This window comes from Fukomys damarensis, unplaced genomic scaffold, assembly GCF_012274545.1.
Source record: "Fukomys damarensis isolate Sample0158 unplaced genomic scaffold, DMR_v1.0_HiC HiC_scaffold_37, whole genome shotgun sequence".
NCBI classification, from domain to species: domain Eukaryota; kingdom Metazoa; phylum Chordata; class Mammalia; order Rodentia; family Bathyergidae; genus Fukomys; species Fukomys damarensis.
Window position 1 is genome coordinate 6707285 of NW_022900949.1, and position 16226 is coordinate 6723510.

A 16226-nucleotide genomic window follows, 5' to 3' on the forward strand; every position below is an offset into this window, starting at 1 on the left:
ACACACCCCCCACCCCACCCCCCCGGGAGCATCGCGGCCTCACCTCACCCTGGTGGCCTCCCCGGAGTATTTGAGGTTTTCGAGCTCCCGCTGCAGCCGACGCTTCTCCTCCTTGAGCTTCACCAGCGCCTGCTCTGTCTCCTTCTTAAGGGCCTCCAGCTGCGCGAACGTGTAGCCCTGGGCCAGGAACCTTCGCACCACGGACTGCGGGCCGTCCAGCCCATCAGAGCCAGGGCAGAGAGGCGCGGGCACCTGCCCATCCCGGACGTGAGGTCCAGGCTGGGGTTGTTTTACTTGTGATTTGGCAATATTGGGAACTGAACACAGGGCCTTGGCACTGATCTGCGTCTCTAGCCCCCCCCCCTTTGGTACCGGGGATAGAACTCAGGTCCTTGTGCTTGCGAGGCAGGCGCCGGAACCACTAAGCTAAATCCCCGGCCCTCCCAGCCCTTTTTCACTTATTTTGAGATAGGGTTTTACTAAGTCACCTAGTGGCCCTGATTGGGCTCGGACTTATCATTCTCTTGCCTCAGCCTCCCAGAGTGCCGAGATGACAGTTGGTGAATATTGCTTAGGGACGACTTCCATGGTCTGTGTGGTTTCAGGCTCAGGGCTGCCTGAAGGTGCTGTAGCCCCTGACAAATTGTTTTTCTGGGGCTCTTCCTGCTCCATAGTTTAAAAATCTGGGGGTGCTGGGATTTTAGCTCAGTGGCACTGCGCTTGCCTCAAAAGCACAAGGTCCTGAGTTCAATCCCTGGTACCGAAAGGAAAAAAAAATCCGAGTCCACGGAAATCAGCCAGTAACTTCTGGGGGGTTAGTCTGGCCCAAGGAAATACCATGTGCCTGGGCAGCAATCAGCTCCGCCCAGCTCCTCCCAGGTAGGGGCTACACCTTAGTCCCGGCCGGCATCCCAGATCTCTTAGGCATCGACCCTGAGGGAGGAGTGGGGGCTGCAGAGAACCCAAAGGGAGAGCCTGGCTGGGAGATCAGCTGAAGACTGTAGAGTAAAGTGTACCGACTACCCAGAGCAGGGTCTGAGGGTGGCCCTAGAGATTCTGCTGTGTGATAGCAGCGTCCCAGGTGGAGCTGTGGACACAGGACAGACACGAGTCCCAGTTCTCCTTTGCCAAAGGAGTTAAGTGCAAGGCCGGGCATGGCGGCACATGCCTGTCACCCTAGCAGAAGGCAGAGGCAGGAGGATCTCTGCGCATTCGAGGTCAGCCTGGGTTATAGAGTGAGACCTTGCCTCGAAAACAGAGGTGAAGTACGGAAAGACAGGAGATGACAGTCGAGTGTAGACAGCTCTCCTAGGCTTCGCTGGGAAGTGCAGCAGAGAAACTGGGCGGCAGCTGGAGGGGTAAGGGACGTCTTTCGAGAAGAGAGCGGGTTTGTGTGCTGCAGACTTAAGGGCAGGCAGGGTTTGCTAGGCCTGGCTTGGGCGCGTCTAGGGGCGGAGGGTGGCGCTCACGTGTGTTTCAGCCGCGCCGGTGGCGTCCTTGACCTTGCTGAAGGTCACTTCCATCTGGTACATGGTCCAGCGCTGCCGCAGCTCCTCCTCCTTGGCGTGCTGGTGGTCTTGGATCGTGTCCTCCGACTGCAGCAGCAGGTGATCGCGCTGGGTCTGCTCCCAGGGGAGGGGGTGAGGTCGAAGCCAGGCGCAGCTGCTGGGAACAGGACTTGGCGCGGAGGACGAGTGGGGGAGGGGAAGGGAGCTGGGCCAAGGCCTGGGGTCAGTAAGGGCACCCCGGCGTGGGTCAGCTGGACTGGACTAGGGCGGGCGTCAGAGCCGGGGCAGAGGGGCGGGGCCAGGGCAGGGGCGGGTCCTCAGGAATCGAGGCCGAGAGGCTGCGTCGGAGGTGGGAGGGGAGGGAAAGACAGCGTGGCCCCCCGCAGAGTGGGCGGAGCCATGGAGGGGTGGGGCCTGGAGAAAGTCCAAACACAGGAAAGGTCCGTGCCGAGTAGGGGCGGGGCTGGGCCCAGGCCAGGCCAGGCCGCGGGTGGCTTGGGCTGATTGAAGCCCTGCCCCCTCCTTGTGCCCACCTTGCGCTCCATGCGCTCGTTCTGGAGTTTTTTCTCCTCTGCGCGCTTCTTGCAGTCAGATATGTACAGCTCGCGCTTCTTGCGCTCTCGGATCACCTTCTCCTCCAGGTACTGCAGCTGGTTCTGCAGGGCAGGCAGTCGGGTGAGGGGGAGCTGATACCTAACAGGTCTACATAGCTGGAGTGTGGTATCTTTATTCATTTATTTTTTTGAAACAGGGTCTTGCTATGTAGTTCAGGGTAGTCTTGAACTCACTGTGTAGCCCAGACTGGTCTTGAACTCACAGAGATCCTCCTGCCTCAGCCTCCGGAGTGCTGGGATCACAGGTGTGCACCACCACGCCCAGATTTCCTTTCCTTTCCTTTTTTTTTTTTTTTTTTTTTTTTTCTTTTTTTTTTTGAGACAGGGTCTCACTATGTAGTGGAGACTGACCTGGAACTCACTATGTAGCCCAGGTTGGTCTCGAACTCACAGTGATCCTCCTGCCTCAGCCTCTGGAGTGCTGGGATTATAGGCGTGTGCCATCGCGCCCAGCTCAGGATTTCCTTTCTTTTCTTTTTTTTTTTTTTTTCTTTTTTTTTTTGAGACAGGGTCTCACTATGTAGTGGAGACTGACCTGGAACTCACTATGTAGCCCAGGTTGGTCTCGAACTCACAGTGATCCTCCTGCCTCAGCCTCTGGAGTGCTGGGATTATAGGCGTGTGCCATCACGCCCAGCTCAGGATTTCCTTTCTTTTCTTTTTTTTTTTGGGAGGGGGTGCTGGTGATGGCACCCAGGGTTTCATGAATGCTGGGCAAGCGCTCACTACTGAGCCGCACCCCCAAGCCCCCCAGGACAGGCGACCCCGGCACCTTGGCAATGTCCCGGGCATTGATGGCCTCTTGGTTCACTGCGTGCAGTTCCTGCACCTCCTGCTTGGTCTTCACCACCTCAGCCTCCATGATGTCCAGCTGCTTCCCCAGGGTGAGGGCCTCCTCCTGGGGCACAGGATGGGCCAGCCATGACTGCTGTCCCAGCAGCCTGGCCTCCGCCTCCTGGGCTGCCCCTCCCTGGGTACCTGGAGATAGGCCTTGAGCTGCAGGTATACGCCAGTGATGTGCTCGGCCTCCTCCGCCTTCATGCGGGCCTTCTCCAGCCGGTTCTCCAGGTTCCGCATGGTCTAGGGCGGCAGGGCAAGGCTGGGTCTCCCCTGGGCCCCGCCTGTCCCCGGGTCCCTCGGGCCCTCGGCCCCACCTTGGCCATCTCTGTGTTGCTGTCCTGTGCCTCGGCCATCTCCAGCTGGCGCAGGCCCTCCTGCAGCTGCAGCTCATCCAGCCGCCTCTGTCGCAGCACCACCTGGTGTCTCAGGGCATTCAGCTGCTTCACCTTCCCGCTCAGCTGGTGGTCCAGGTGCTCCAGGGCCTGCTGTGGGTGGGCCGGGGCAAGAGCTTCCGGCTCAGCATCGACCCGCCCCCTGCCTGCCGCCTCCCTCTGCTGGGCGCTCAGTTTCCTGACTGTCCTACTGTGATCTTACACAGCCTCGGGGCCCTAAAAGCCACTCATTTCCAACTTAGTCTCCGATTTCAGTCTCTTTTCTTGGTACTGGGGATTGAACAGGGCCTTCCCACTGAGCTACATCTCCAGGCCTCTCTCTTCTTTATTGTAAGACAACAGGGTCTCCCTAAGTCACCCAGGCTGGGCTCAAACTTGCAAACCCGCCTGCCTCAGCCTCCTAGAATGCTGGGATCTCAGGCGTGTGCCACCAGGCCTGGCTACCCTGCAGGCTTTGTCCCATGCACACTTTCTTCCGGATGTAAGACTCCACCATCATCACAACACACACCGCAGCCCCGTTAGCCCACTACTCCAGCTCAAAACCCCACATGGTGGAGCTCAGGGGTTACAGTGTGTGTGGAGCAAGTGTGTGCTCGTGTTCCCGGCGCCAAACACAAACGCAACCCAAACCTTTGTGTGATTCTCACCTTTTCCGTCCCACCCACATCCCATGGGTCAGCAGTCCCTCTGGAATCTGTGTGGGGTCTCCCTGGAGATACCTCTTTCCCTCAACCATCCTGTATCTGGGTGACCTCTTCCTGGCCTCTCTCTAGCCTCCTTGAAGTTCATTTTGCATTTCTGATTCTTGGTATAAAGCCACATCCGGCTGGGCATGGTGATACACACACCTGTAATCTGAGCACTTGGGAGGCTGAGGCAGGAGGATCTGTCAGTCCAAAGCCAGCCTGGGCTACATAGTGAGTATAAGCCAGAATTACATAGCAAGACTCTGCCTTAAAGAAAAAAAAAAAAAATCCACACGAGAAGCGAAGCCTGCTGCAGGATCCAACAGAGAAGAGCTCCCTTGCTCGGTCTTCTCCAGCCATGCTGGCCAGCACCCGGATCTCCAACACCCCAAGCTTGCCTGTGTCTCAGGACCTTTGCACGGTGCTTCCCTCTGTTAGGGGCACTTGGCTTTTTTGTTGTTGTTGTTTCTTTGTTTGTTTTGCAGTGCTAGGGATGGAAGCTGGGGCCTCACACATGCTAGGGAGGTGCTGTACCACTGAGCCTCACCCCCAGTGATTTTTACTTTTATTTATTCTTTTGTGGTACTGGAGATCAAGCCCTTTGAGGTTCTGCCACAAGATAAGTCCTCGGCCCCTTTTATTTTTTCTTTTGAAACAGTCTCACTAAACTGCAGGCAGGACTTGAGCTTGCGACCCTCCTGCCTCAGCCTCCGAAAGTGCTCTGATTACAGGTATGTGCCCAGTAAGATTTATTTTTTTATTTTGAGACCATGTCTTACTCTATTGCCCAGGCTGGCCTCAACCTTGCTATCCTCCTGCCTCAGCTTCTCGAGCAGCTGGGATTACTGATCTGCACCACTGTGCCTGGCTTTTTTGTTTGTTTATATATTTTTTTAAAGAGATGGGTTGGAGACAGGTCCTTTGTGTTGGGCAGATTGGCCTCAAACTCCTGAGCACAAGCAGTTTTCCTGCCTCAGCCTCCTCCGTAGCTGGGACCACAGTTGTTAAAGACTGGCCAGTTTTCTTGACTAAGGTATGAGCTGCTTGGAAGGAGAGCGTGATCTGTCTTATTTGATGCAGGTGTCTCACTATGTTTCCCAGTCTGGCCTCAAACTCTAAAAGAAGGAATTCAATGAAGATTTCGTGGATCGAGCAAAATGCCTGACGGCTGGCTGGGAGGGGTTGGAAGGAAGGGGCCCAGCGTGGCGGTCTCGGGGAGGGGCTGGCAAACCTGGGCCATCCTGTTCTTCAGGTACGGTGTTTCTTCCTTCCACTCTTGAATGACTGCCTGTACCACTTTCTCGTCCCCCTGTGAGGAGAGGCCCGGTCAGCCCTCATCCCCTCTGTGTGTCCCCGGGAGTCCCGCCCGCCTCCCTGTGCTTACCTGCAGCAGGTCTGCTAGCTGCCCCCGGAGAGCCTTGGTCTCCTCGCGGAGCTGGCTGATGGCCTCCTGGTTCTTCTTAAGGTTCCACTGGGAGTTCTCGTAGAAGGCCTTCCGGTCACCCTCTGGGGCCGGCGAGGGGACAGACACAAGCCCGGCATCACTGGGCAGGTGTGTCACCTCCCGGAGAAGAGTAATTTGTGCACTCAGCAGCTTCATATTTTGATGGATTGTTTTTGTTTTTTTGAGACAGGGTTTTGCTATGTAGCTCAGGCTGGTCTTGAACTCATGGCGATCCTCCTGCCTCAGCCTCCTGAGTAAATGCTGAGATTACAGGCCTGGGCCACCACGCTGGTAAAGCTGTCTATAATTATCATGTCAATTAAAAGCAAACCCAGTGGGTTTAGGTGTGGCTCAGTGGTAGGGCACTTGCCTAGCAAGAATGAATCCCTGGGGCCAGAGATTGATTTAGCTCAGTGGTTCCACTGCCTGCTTTGCAAGCACAAGGACCAGAGTTCAATCCCCGGTACAAAAAAGAAAAATAAAAAAACCAACCAGGCTGGGCGTGGTGGTGCGCACCTATAATCCCAGCACTTGGGAGGTTGAGGCAGGAAGATCGCTGTGAGTTCCAGGTCAGTCTCAACTACATAGTGAGACCCTGTCTCCTAAAGCCTAGTGTGGCCACAAGTTTGAGGCCAGCCTGGGCTACATAGTGAGATCCTCTCAAAAACCTGGGGATTTCAGTGGTTCAGTGGCACCGTGCCCACCTCGCCTACCGTGCAAGTGCGAGGTCCTGAGTTCAATCCCTGGGACCTCCCCCCCAAAAAAAGTAAAATAAAATGATAATAATAATGACAACATCAGTGACTTACATACTGGGATTTCCCAAACATCCATAACCAACTCCGGGGTGGGATAATTCTTTGCTGTGGGGAGCTGTCCCAGGCCTCACAGAACTGTGAACAGCACCCTAACCCGCACCCTAGACACGTCCTCAAATAATAGAAAGCAGAAATGTCTGCAGCCATTGCCACATGGCCCTGGGAAGGGTCAAACTGCCCACAGCTATGAGAAACACTGACTTTTACTTCATAGTACTTTACTAGGCGACACTGTTCTGAGTACTTTCCCCTTTTCAAATTTAGTAGTGTCACTGTCACTCTCCTCTGTCTCTGTCTCCCTCTCCGTCTCTCTCCTTTAGTACTGGGGATTGAACTCAAGGCCTTTGCTGGGTAGGGTGGTGCACCTCTGTAATGTCAGTACTTGGAAGGCTGAGGCAGGAGGATCGCTGTGAGTTCGAGGCCAGCCTGGGCTCCACAGTGAGACCCTGTCTCACAAAACAAAACAAAGCAAAAGCCTTTGCACTTAGCTAGATCCCCAGCCCTTTTTATTTTTATTAAAAAATTTTTTTGTTCTTGCTATGGAGCCCAGGCTGGCCATTAACTCACTGGGTAGCCTAGGCTGCCTTCAATTCTCCTGCCTCAGCCTCCTGAGTGCTGGGATTGCAGGCTTGTGCCACTATACCCAGCTGTCTAACCCTCTTCATTTTTTATTTTGTGCCAGCATCTCACCAAGTTACCTAGGGTGGGCTCAAACTTGCCATCTTCTTGCCTCAGCCTCTTGAGTTCACCAATCCCTATTTTATAGATGGAAACACTGACAGCAATGAGTGCAGTCTTAGTTCCCCCAGGTCAAGCTATTGTACAGAGCAAGTTTTGAACTCAGAAAATCTGGCGCTAGAACCTATTCTTTTCACCACCGCTTGCATGGCAGAGAAGCTGAAATATAGGAAATATGAAATACACTCCAGTCAGTTCTGAGCTCAGAAGTTTGAGGAGAGATAAAATAAACCATGAAAAAGTATGAGTTTTTCTACTTCCAAAACTGGTCATCAAGATGCATGACCTAAGGCTTTGGTCACCCGTGCCTGGCCAGCAGCCTGGGTAGACACTGTTGACCCCTGACCCCGCTGTGCCCTCTGGAGCCATCTTACCCAAGAGCTGGATCTTCCTTTGTAACTCAACCACCTGTGTGTGCACAGCAGTCTTCGCCGGACTGCGACGGCGGAGCACCGCCTTGGAATGGAGCGGGGGCCAGGCCTGTGCCCGCACCGAGCCCTTGCCTTCGGGGTGGCCCTGCTTGGCCAGAGCCTTAATGCCCTTGGCTTTGGAAGAGGGCATCAAAGCCTGATCTTGAGAAGACACTGCACTGGCAGAGGCCGCCCTACACAGGGGAGACGTCATGATTGGGTTGGGGCCAGAAGTCCCTAGGGGTGAGGGGAGCAGCGAAAAACTGGCCGCCCCTGTCTGGGATCGGTCAGTTCGGCTTCCTCAGGCTCTGGGTGTGCACTTTCCGACCGCTTCCCTGGGCCTCTCAGCATCTCCCGGTTGCTAAGTAACCGCCTCCCCCGCCTCCCTCCAGCGTTCCCATGGAGACCACTAGCGTGCCACTCTCATTGGCTAGTAAGGTGCAAAGGGGAGGGCCCAGCAGGTTGTGGGGCAGAGCCTTGCTGCAGATGCAAAGGGTGAAGGAGGGTACTTCGAGGTCACGTGTTCATCTTATTTCCTTTCTCGCCCTAGCAAGCGGGGGTGAGGTTCGCGGGCATTTTTCAAGAACTTTCTTTTCCGGCTGCGGAAGCCGCCACTCTCAAGATGGAGGCTGGTTGCACCGCCATTAAGCGCAAGTCTTTAGATCTATCCTTTCTAAGGTTTCACAGTCCTACCCAAGATGGCCGTCTCAATTCCGGCACCTGTACATTTGCCACTCTCAACATGGCGACACGGAACCGCCGTTCCCTGCGAGCGGCTCGCGAAAGGAAGTGACGCATCTCAGGCACTTCCGCTTTCTTTCTGTAGCAGGAACCGTGGCCGCTGGGCTGAAGGGGTGTGCGGCGGATATCGACCTTTGCCTCGGCCTCATGTAGGTGATGAACTAACGGGTAGGAAAGCACCTTAATTTCATAGAGGGGCCAGCTAAAGGGTGTGTGTGAGGGGGTAGAGGAAACTACGAAGCCCTTGGGTTTAAGGCGGGAACTGAGTTGTCCACTCCGCTCTGGCGCGGTGAGCGAAGATTTTGAGTTCTCCACGATTGATTTGAGCCGAGTGAGACTTTCCTGTGCTGGCCAGGACTTGGGGGACCCCTGTTTCCTAATCCTACGTCGGAAACGAAGAGAGCGATCATTGCCCTAAAATAGTGGAGTCCAGTTGAGTGGAGCTGGCCCCTGACCCCGACGCGGTTCCCTGCTCACGTCCTGGCGTGGATCCCCGCATCTCCCGCAGCCCGCTTCCTCCCACAGAGCCGGGAGCCCCGCGCGTGATGTTGCTACTGATGTTGCTGATGCTGCCTCTCTGCTGGGCTGTGGAGGTCAAGAGGCCCCGGGGTGTCTCCCTCACTAGTGAGTCCTGCGGTCCCTGGCTGGGGATGGAGGGAGGGACCTGGGACGGACCTGAGGAGCCTTTTGCCTCAGTTTCCCTGCAGTGTGAAACTGGTGGTGGCATTGGAGACCCACGTGGTATTCACTTTTCTCCCTAGACCATCACTTCTATGACGAGTCCAAGCCTTTCACCTGCCTGGACGGCTCGGCCACGATCCCTTTTGATCAAGTCAACGATGACTACTGTGACTGCAAGGATGGCTCAGACGAGCCGGGTGAGCTCTCTGTGGGTTCATTCCTGAGCAGTGGACACCCAGGCCCTGCCCTGCCCTGGCTCCCTGCAGAGAGGGCTGAAATGGAAATGGTCCTCCATTTGTTTAGCATGCATGAGGGCCTGGTTCCAACCCCAGCACTGTCTCTGCTTCCAAAAAGAAAAAGAAGAAGAGATCAGGTCGTTGTGACGACCTTATCAGTTACCACCAAATCAAGCACGAAGGCTTCTGGAGGTGGGGCTTCCAGTGAACCATGAAGCAGGTGCAGGTGGGAGGGCTGCCTGCTCAGACTCCCAGGTGGGTGGGGGTGGAGCTAGGGCAGGCTGGCAGAGGACAGTCATCAAAGTAGGGCCAGGGGTTTAGCTCAGTGGCACCACACCTCCCTGGCAAGTGCAGGGTCCTGAGTTCAATTCCCAATACCAAAAAAAGTAAAAAAAAAATCAAGCCGGGAGTGGTGGTGCAGACCTGTAATCCCAGCACTTGGGAGGCTGAGGCAGGAGGATCGCTGCTGGTTTGAGACCAGCCTGGGCTACATAGTGAGATCCAGGTCAACTACATAGTGAGACTCTGTCTCAAAAAAGCAAAAAAAACCCAGAACAAGAGCCCCAAATGTACTAAGGTGGGAGATGTAGCTCAGTGGCGCAGTGCCTGCCTGGCGAGTGTGATGGCCTGAGTTTGATTCCTGGAACCAAAAAAGAAAAGGGGAAAACAAGTAGGGGGAGCTGCCTGACTTTTTTGAAGGGGCTTACAAGGAGGATTTTGTTTTAGGGCCCCAAGGTGTGGCTTTTTGTTTCCTTGGGTTTTTCCGGTGCTTTGGTGTTTTGAGACTGGGTCTCATTGTATAGCCCAGGTGGGCCTCCTGCCTCAGCCCCTCCGGAGCTGGAGTGATAGGCGTGCGCCACTGTGCCTGGCATTATTCTCACCTTTCTGGCCCTCTGTCTGCCTGTGGGTTGGGGCCGTGTGTATGGGTGGATGCTAGGCCGTGCCTGGCCCTCGGTGACCTTAGGAAACTTTCCCTCCTGACCCCACCCAGGCACGGCCGCCTGTCCTAATGGCAGCTTCCACTGCACCAACACTGGCTACAAACCCCTGTACATCCCGTCCAGCCTCGTCAATGATGGCATCTGTGGTGAGTCGGGGTCCTAGGACTAGGGCAGGGGTGGTGGCTGGAGGGTGGCGGCGCTGGCAGCGCTGATCTCACCGCCTCTGCCTCAGACTGCTGCGATGGGACGGACGAGTACAACAGCGGAAGGGTCTGTGAGAATACCTGCAAGTACGTGGGGTGACAGTCCTGTCCTGTCCTCTTCTCTCCCCTCCTCTCCTTTCCTCTCGCCACTCCGGCATCTGGCTTGGCTTCACCCCATGAGTTACGAGGCTCCATTTTCTGCTGCTCTTCTCTGTGTGTGTGTGTGTTTGTGAGAGAGAGATTGGGGATTGAACCCAGGGCCTTTGCACTGAGCTATATCCCTAGCCCTTTTATGTTTTTTTTTTGGGGGGGTGGTTGTCTTCTGTCTTTGTTTTTAACGTTTTCATATGTGTTCAAACTTGAGATCCTCCTGCCTCAGCCTCCTGTAGTGCTGGGATGACAGACATGCATCACAGCACCTGGGTTTTTTACATTTTTTCCATCTCAGATCTAAGGGTGGATTGAGCATTACACACTTAGTGGCCAGATTCCCTGTTGGGCTGGGAGTCAGGAACAAGGGCCTGGGGTCAGTGGAGGGTTTGCCATCTCATCTTTCCTAGCCTGATGCCTGAAGGGTGGGTTGGCAGGTGGGCCCTGAGCGCCCCGATGGTGCCCGTGTGACTCCCTCCACCCCAGAGAGAAGGGCCGCAAGGAGAGGGAGTCCCTGCAGCAAATGGCCGAGGTCACCCGTGAGGGGTTCCGCCTGAAGAAGATCCTGATTGAGGACTGGAAGAAGGCCCGGGAGGAGAAGCAGGTGAGGGCGTCCCGGAGGTGGAAGTGACCTGAGCCCGGGTCACTTAGCAAGACCCTGGTTCAAAATATCGGTGCTACACGTAGTTTTCTCAGCTACCTTGAGGCACGAAGGTTTCCGTCCAGCGGGTCCAGGGACCCACATCCCGGGGGCACCTGGAGAGATGGATCTGTCGTGAGGGTCACAGCCCCAAAGGGGTGTGGAGCCAGGGAGGTGCCCAGCGGAGGAGGAGGAGAGCCGAGGCGAGCCCGTCTCCTGCCTTCCGCCCGTCTAGAGAAAGCTCACCGAGCTACAGGCCGGAAAGAAGTCTCTGGAAGACCAGGTGGAGGCGCTGCGGGCTTTGAAGGAAGAGGCTGAGAAGCCGGAGCAGGAGGCCAAGGAGCAGCACCGCAGGCTGTGGGAGGGTAGGCGGGCAGTCGGAGGTGGCCGGCCCGGGAGGTTCCACTCCACTCTGCCGCCAGTCTTCGGTGGGATTTTTCCGGGGCGTCTCGTCTTCCGTGTTCCTCTTTGGACTCAGAACCTTTATACTGAGCTCCGTCTCTAGCCTTTTTTTTCCATTTTTAAATTTCGAGACAAGATCTCCCTAAGTCTCTGATTACCCAGGTGGGACTGGAACTTGGGACCCTCCCGCCTCAGTCGGTTTAACAGGCACGGGCGCCATGCCCGGCTTTGGGTCTGCTGTTTAGGGTGCAGCTCTTTCAGGGGGATGGAGTGACGAATGAGGCAGAACTGGGGGGACACAAGGGTGGTGTTGCCGCTGGGCCGGGCAGTTCAGGCCCCAGAGGCTGCATGCTGGCGAGCCTGAGGTTCTGAGCAGAGGCAGGACGGTCTCTGGCTTGGGTGGCCCCAGTCTCCCCTGGCCACTGGGGAGCAGGCTGGCTGGGGGTCCAGGCCCTGAGGCGCTGTGTGCTGGTCCAGACCGGCTGGGGCTGGGGAGGAGCAGGTGGGTTCTGTGTCACTTGAGGTAAAGCGTTCGTTCTGCCCGAGCCCGGGTCTCCATCCGCTGGCCCCACATCCCCAGCCCTGCCTACCGACTTCCCCTGTTGTGCTGCCCCGCTGGGCTCCGTCACCTGTCCTCCCCTCAGAGGGCAGGGACCTCTGTCATCTTGTCCCCAGCGGCATCCCCAGCGCCATCGTCATCGGGCCAGATGCGCTGTGCGAGCCGGTTCTGGTTCTGGGGTGGCGCTGGGGCCCAGGGTAACAGTCGCCCGCCCCCCACAGAAGGGAGCTGGACGACGACATGGACGGGGTGTAGGTGTCTCTTGCCGCGGTCGGCACCCCGGCCCCGCCTCCACGGGTGGGGGTGCTGTCGGGACGAGGGGCACAGGGGAGCCCAGGCCTGAGGAGCAGGGGTCTTCAGAGGGACCGCTCGGTGCTGGTTTGGGTACAGGACGGGCGGCGGCTGGCGTGGGTACTGGGCTTCGCTGGGGGGGGCGTGGGGCCGTGGACAGTGGCTGTGTTGGGCAGTGAGGGAGGAAGTCAGGTTGGGGGGTCAGCGGACAGGGTTTGGGTGACGGGGTCCCGGCGCTGCGTGTTACCCCCCGTCCCAGTCCCCCCTCGACCTGAGGTCCCGGGGAGCTTCTGGGTGGCCCTGGCCCAGAGGAGCCTGTGGGTCTCGTGGTGCCCACGCCCCGCTGGGCAGCCGGCCGGGAGCCAGGTCCTTCCCCTGCTGTCTTCCCACAGGGTCTCGGTGGCCGAGCTGCAGACCCACCCAGAGCTGGACACAGATGGCGACGGGACGCTGTCTGAGGGGGAGGCCCAGGTGCCGGGTGATCCCAGGGCAGGAGCGGGCGCGGGCCGGCGGTGGGAGGTTCTCCTGCCGGCCGTCTGAGAGGGGACACCCACGCCCTTCCTGTCGCAGCTGCCCTCCCTCGTCCTGCCAGCCTGCTCCTGCCCGTCCCTCTGTCCGTCCCTGGCCGCTCCCACTGCTCTGTCCCTCTTGGTCTCTCGCCCTCTGCCCATGCCTCTGCTCAGCCTGAACCACTTCCCTCTGGCTGCAGCACCTTGCTCCCTTGCTTGCCTGATCACTGACGCTCAGGGCCCAGCATGCCCGAGCCTGGCACCGCAGTGAGGCCCAGGAGCTCAGAGCCAGGCACTGGGGCGCAGGGGGGCCCTGTCCTGACCCCAGCCTGACTCGCACGCAGGCCCTGCTCAGTGGGGACACACAGACACACGCCAGCTCCTTCTACGACCGCGTCTGGGCTGGCATCAGGGACAAATACCAGTCCGAGGTGTGTGGGGAGGGCCACCCCGGCCAGCTGGGCCACCCGGGCTCCCCCACTGGGCCCCTCCCTCCCTCTGGAAGGGGCGGAGGTGCTGGGGCCGCTGCGGTGTGAGCCTGGGGTACACAGCCCGACGGTCCCGTTCCCCCTGCCCGCCAGGCCCTGCCTGCATCCCCTGCCCCGGAGGTGACGGAGCCCAAGGAGGAGCAGTCGCCGGTGCCGACCCATCCCTTGGAGGACGAGGAAGAGGAGGAGGAGGAGGCTGAGGAAGAAGAGGAGGAGGAAGAGCAGGACTCCGAGGTGCCGGGGGAGCAGCCCAAGGTGCGTGCTCGGGGCGCAGGGCTGGCTGGGCGGCAGGCAGGGTCCTTTGCTGACTGCACCCCGTCCACAGGAGGCCCCGTCCCCGCTTGAGCCCCCGCAGCCGGCCAGTCCGAGCGAGGAGGACAAGATGCTGCCCTACGATGAGCAGACACAGGCCTTCATTGACGGTGAGGCCCCGGCCCGGTGGAGAGGGCGCCCCAGTCCCACCGCAGCCCCTCATGGGGGTCCTCACTGCGTCCCCAGGTGACCCCTGTGTCTCAGAGCCGCACGTGGGCTGTGCCTGCCTCTGCCCCGGGGAAGCTGGTCCTGCCCGTTGGCCCCAGGTGTCCTCCCCCTCCCCGGAGTACGGCTTGTTTGTGTCACCCCTGGTGGCCCCAGGAGCCAGCTAGGCTGGGAGTAGCGCCTCAGCAGCGGGGTGCGTGCGGCCAGCCCTACGCTGGTGAGGGCCCCGAGCGCTCCCAGTTCTGTCCTTGTCCAGAGCAGGCCCTGGGGCTGGAGGCAGCCATCCAGTGTCTGTGGCCCGTGCACCTCAGCCCCCCACATCGGACGGGCCCATGACCCGTGTCCCTTTCCCCAGCTGCCCAGGAGGCCCGCAGCAAATTCCAGGAGGCCGAGCGGTCCTTGAAGGACATGGAGGAGACCATCAGGTACCAGGCCCGGCTCTGGCTGAGACCGAGCGGTGCTGCCACCCTCCTGGCCACTGCCTGCCGCCACCTGCTCCCTAGAGGCCGCGGTAACCCGGGATCTCCCAGGCAACCGGGGCCCTGGTGGGCGTGGCTTCTGCAAGCAGGGCTCCCAGGTGGCAGGGATGGCAGGGACACAGCCCTCAGGTGTCCATCCACCTTCGGGCTGGGCTGTCCTCTGTCAGCCACGGTTTCCCTTCCATCCTCTGCTGTCTCTTCTGCACCTGGCCTCTCCTTCCAGGAACCTGGAGCAGGAGATTTCGTTCGACTTCGGCCCCCAAGGGGAGTTCGCCTACCTGTACAGCCAGTGCTATGAGCTCACCACCAACGAGTGGGTCTGGGCTTGGGGTCCTGGGGCACAGGCTGAGGGTTAGGGCTGCCCTCCATGGCTAGCAGGACACAATCTGAAAAGAAATAGAGTTGGGGATGCAGCTCAGTGCAAAGGCCCTGGGGTCAGTCCTCAGTACCACACACCAGAAAAGCAGCAGGTCATGGGGTGGATGTGTTCCTCTCAACAGATACATCTACCGGCTGTGCCCCTTCAAACTGGTCTCCCAGAAGCCCAAGCTGGGCGGCTCCCCCACCAACCTCGGGTAAGTGGCCAGGGCTGTACCCCTCCTGCCGTCTCGTCCCTCCAGCCAGCCTGGTGCTCAGCACCTCATTCTCCACAGCACGTGGGGCTCATGGGCCGGGCCTGAGCACAACAGATTCAGCGCCATGAAGTACGAGCAGGGCACCGGCTGCTGGCAGGGCCCCAACCGATCCACGACTGTGAGTGCTTGACCCATGGGGCTGCGGGGACCCCACCCGGCTGCCCTGCGTGAGCGTCCCGTCCGCCTTTGTCCTATCCCCAGGTGCGCCTGCTGTGCGGGAAGGAGACCGTGGTCACCAGCACCACTGAGCCCAGCCGCTGCGAGTACCTCATGGAGCTGTCCACGCCGGCCGCCTGCCCAGAGCCACCCCCCGAACTGCCCGTGGACAGCGACCACGATGAGCTGTAGGGTCGTAGCCCCGCCAAGGTGGGCTGGCTGTCCCGGTGGCCACCTCTTCCTCGCCGGGTGTTTGGAGACAGGGTCTTGCTGCGTAGTCCAGGCTGGCCTCGAACCCTCAGCCGAGCTGCGGGGCGTCACACCACACCGCTCCCCTCTTCCTCACACTCCCTTCCTCCCACCTAGACTCGCGAGGCGGGGCGGCGGCCCCCACAGTGCTGCCCTCTGGACGAGGCCTGGACTCCTAGGTCCCTCCCGCTCCTCTGCCGAGGGACCCTTGGGGGCCTCCGAGCCCCGCTCCCTGGGCCCTGGCTGGGCTGAGCCATGTTCCAGGCCCCGCTGGCCTCCAAAGATGGGATGAAGGAGCCCCCATCCCTGGCGGGTCACCCCTGTTCCCCATGCTGCCCCTCCTTCCCCGGCGGGTGGGGGCCGTGAGCGGCTGACCTAGAACAATAAATGTGACTACCCCAGACTCGGCCGTGTCTGCCCTGTTTTATGGGACGCAGAACCAAGAGGGGCAGAGGCGAATGCGGGGGTCCTGACCCCCCATGGGGCCGGCAGCGTGTCAGGCACGCACCCCGTTTCCTCTGCTGGCGGGCAGGTGAGACCCAGACCCAAGCCTGGCATGGCCGCGCACGCCTGTGACTCCAACACGGAGGAGGCTGAGGCAGGAGGGTCAGGAGTTCCAGACCACCCTGGGCTAGACGGTGAGACCCTGTCTCACAGACCCAGGGCCAGCAGCCTCAGCTCACCCCACAGGACCCGACCCCAGCCCTCCTGCACCCAGCACAGATCATGCAAGACCTTAAGATTCTGAACTTTTATTTTCTGGCATGAAAAGTACAAATAATTAAACAATTCCATGTAAAAGTCTGTTACCGCGGCCAGGCCAGGAATCCTGGTAATAAATAGTCTAAACGCAACGCAAAGTGTTCTCCATTGGGTTGGTTTTTTTTTTTTTTTTTTTTTTTTTTTTTTTTTTTTTTTTTTTTTTTAAATGTTTTT

At 58.6% G+C, this 16226-nt stretch overlaps 2 protein-coding genes across 3 annotated transcripts in view; one reads left to right on the top strand and one right to left on the bottom strand.

Annotated features, from left to right (window-relative positions):
- Ccdc151 (coiled-coil domain containing 151) overlaps window positions 1-7813 on the bottom strand; it is a 19425-nt gene extending 11612 nt beyond the window's left edge. Inside the window, exons 1-9 of one of the 2 annotated variants that reach the window (XM_010634734.3) lie at window positions 7418-7813; window positions 5428-5549; window positions 5275-5352; window positions 3277-3447; window positions 3101-3202; window positions 2895-3020; window positions 2042-2164; window positions 1470-1622; window positions 44-252 (exon numbers count right to left, since the gene is read on the bottom strand). In XM_010634734.3, the coding sequence (XP_010633036.1) occupies window positions 44-252; window positions 1470-1622; window positions 2042-2164; window positions 2895-3020; window positions 3101-3202; window positions 3277-3447; window positions 5275-5352; window positions 5428-5549; window positions 7418-7667 (1334 nt within the window). In that variant the 5' untranslated portion in view covers window positions 7668-7813. The remainder of the gene's footprint in view (window positions 1-43; window positions 253-1469; window positions 1623-2041; window positions 2165-2894; window positions 3021-3100; window positions 3203-3276; window positions 3448-5274; window positions 5353-5427; window positions 5550-7417) is intronic. The other variant, XM_010634735.3, reaches the window with a different exon arrangement.
- A 466-nt stretch (window positions 7814-8279) lies between these two features.
- On the top strand, window positions 8280-16107 carry Prkcsh (protein kinase C substrate 80K-H). The gene is made up of 18 exons (XM_033759599.1): window positions 8280-8343; window positions 8703-8818; window positions 8956-9072; window positions 10103-10198; window positions 10285-10342; window positions 10892-11009; window positions 11281-11549; window positions 12123-12161; window positions 12228-12257; window positions 12690-12768; window positions 13151-13237; window positions 13388-13549; window positions 13620-13716; window positions 14127-14196; window positions 14474-14563; window positions 14751-14825; window positions 14904-15003; window positions 15087-16107. The coding sequence occupies exons 2-18, from the start codon at window positions 8740-8742 to the stop codon at window positions 15231-15233; spliced, it is 1713 nt and encodes a 570-aa protein (XP_033615490.1). The 5' UTR covers window positions 8280-8343; window positions 8703-8739; the 3' UTR covers window positions 15234-16107.
- Window positions 16108-16226: the final 119 nt, after the last annotated feature.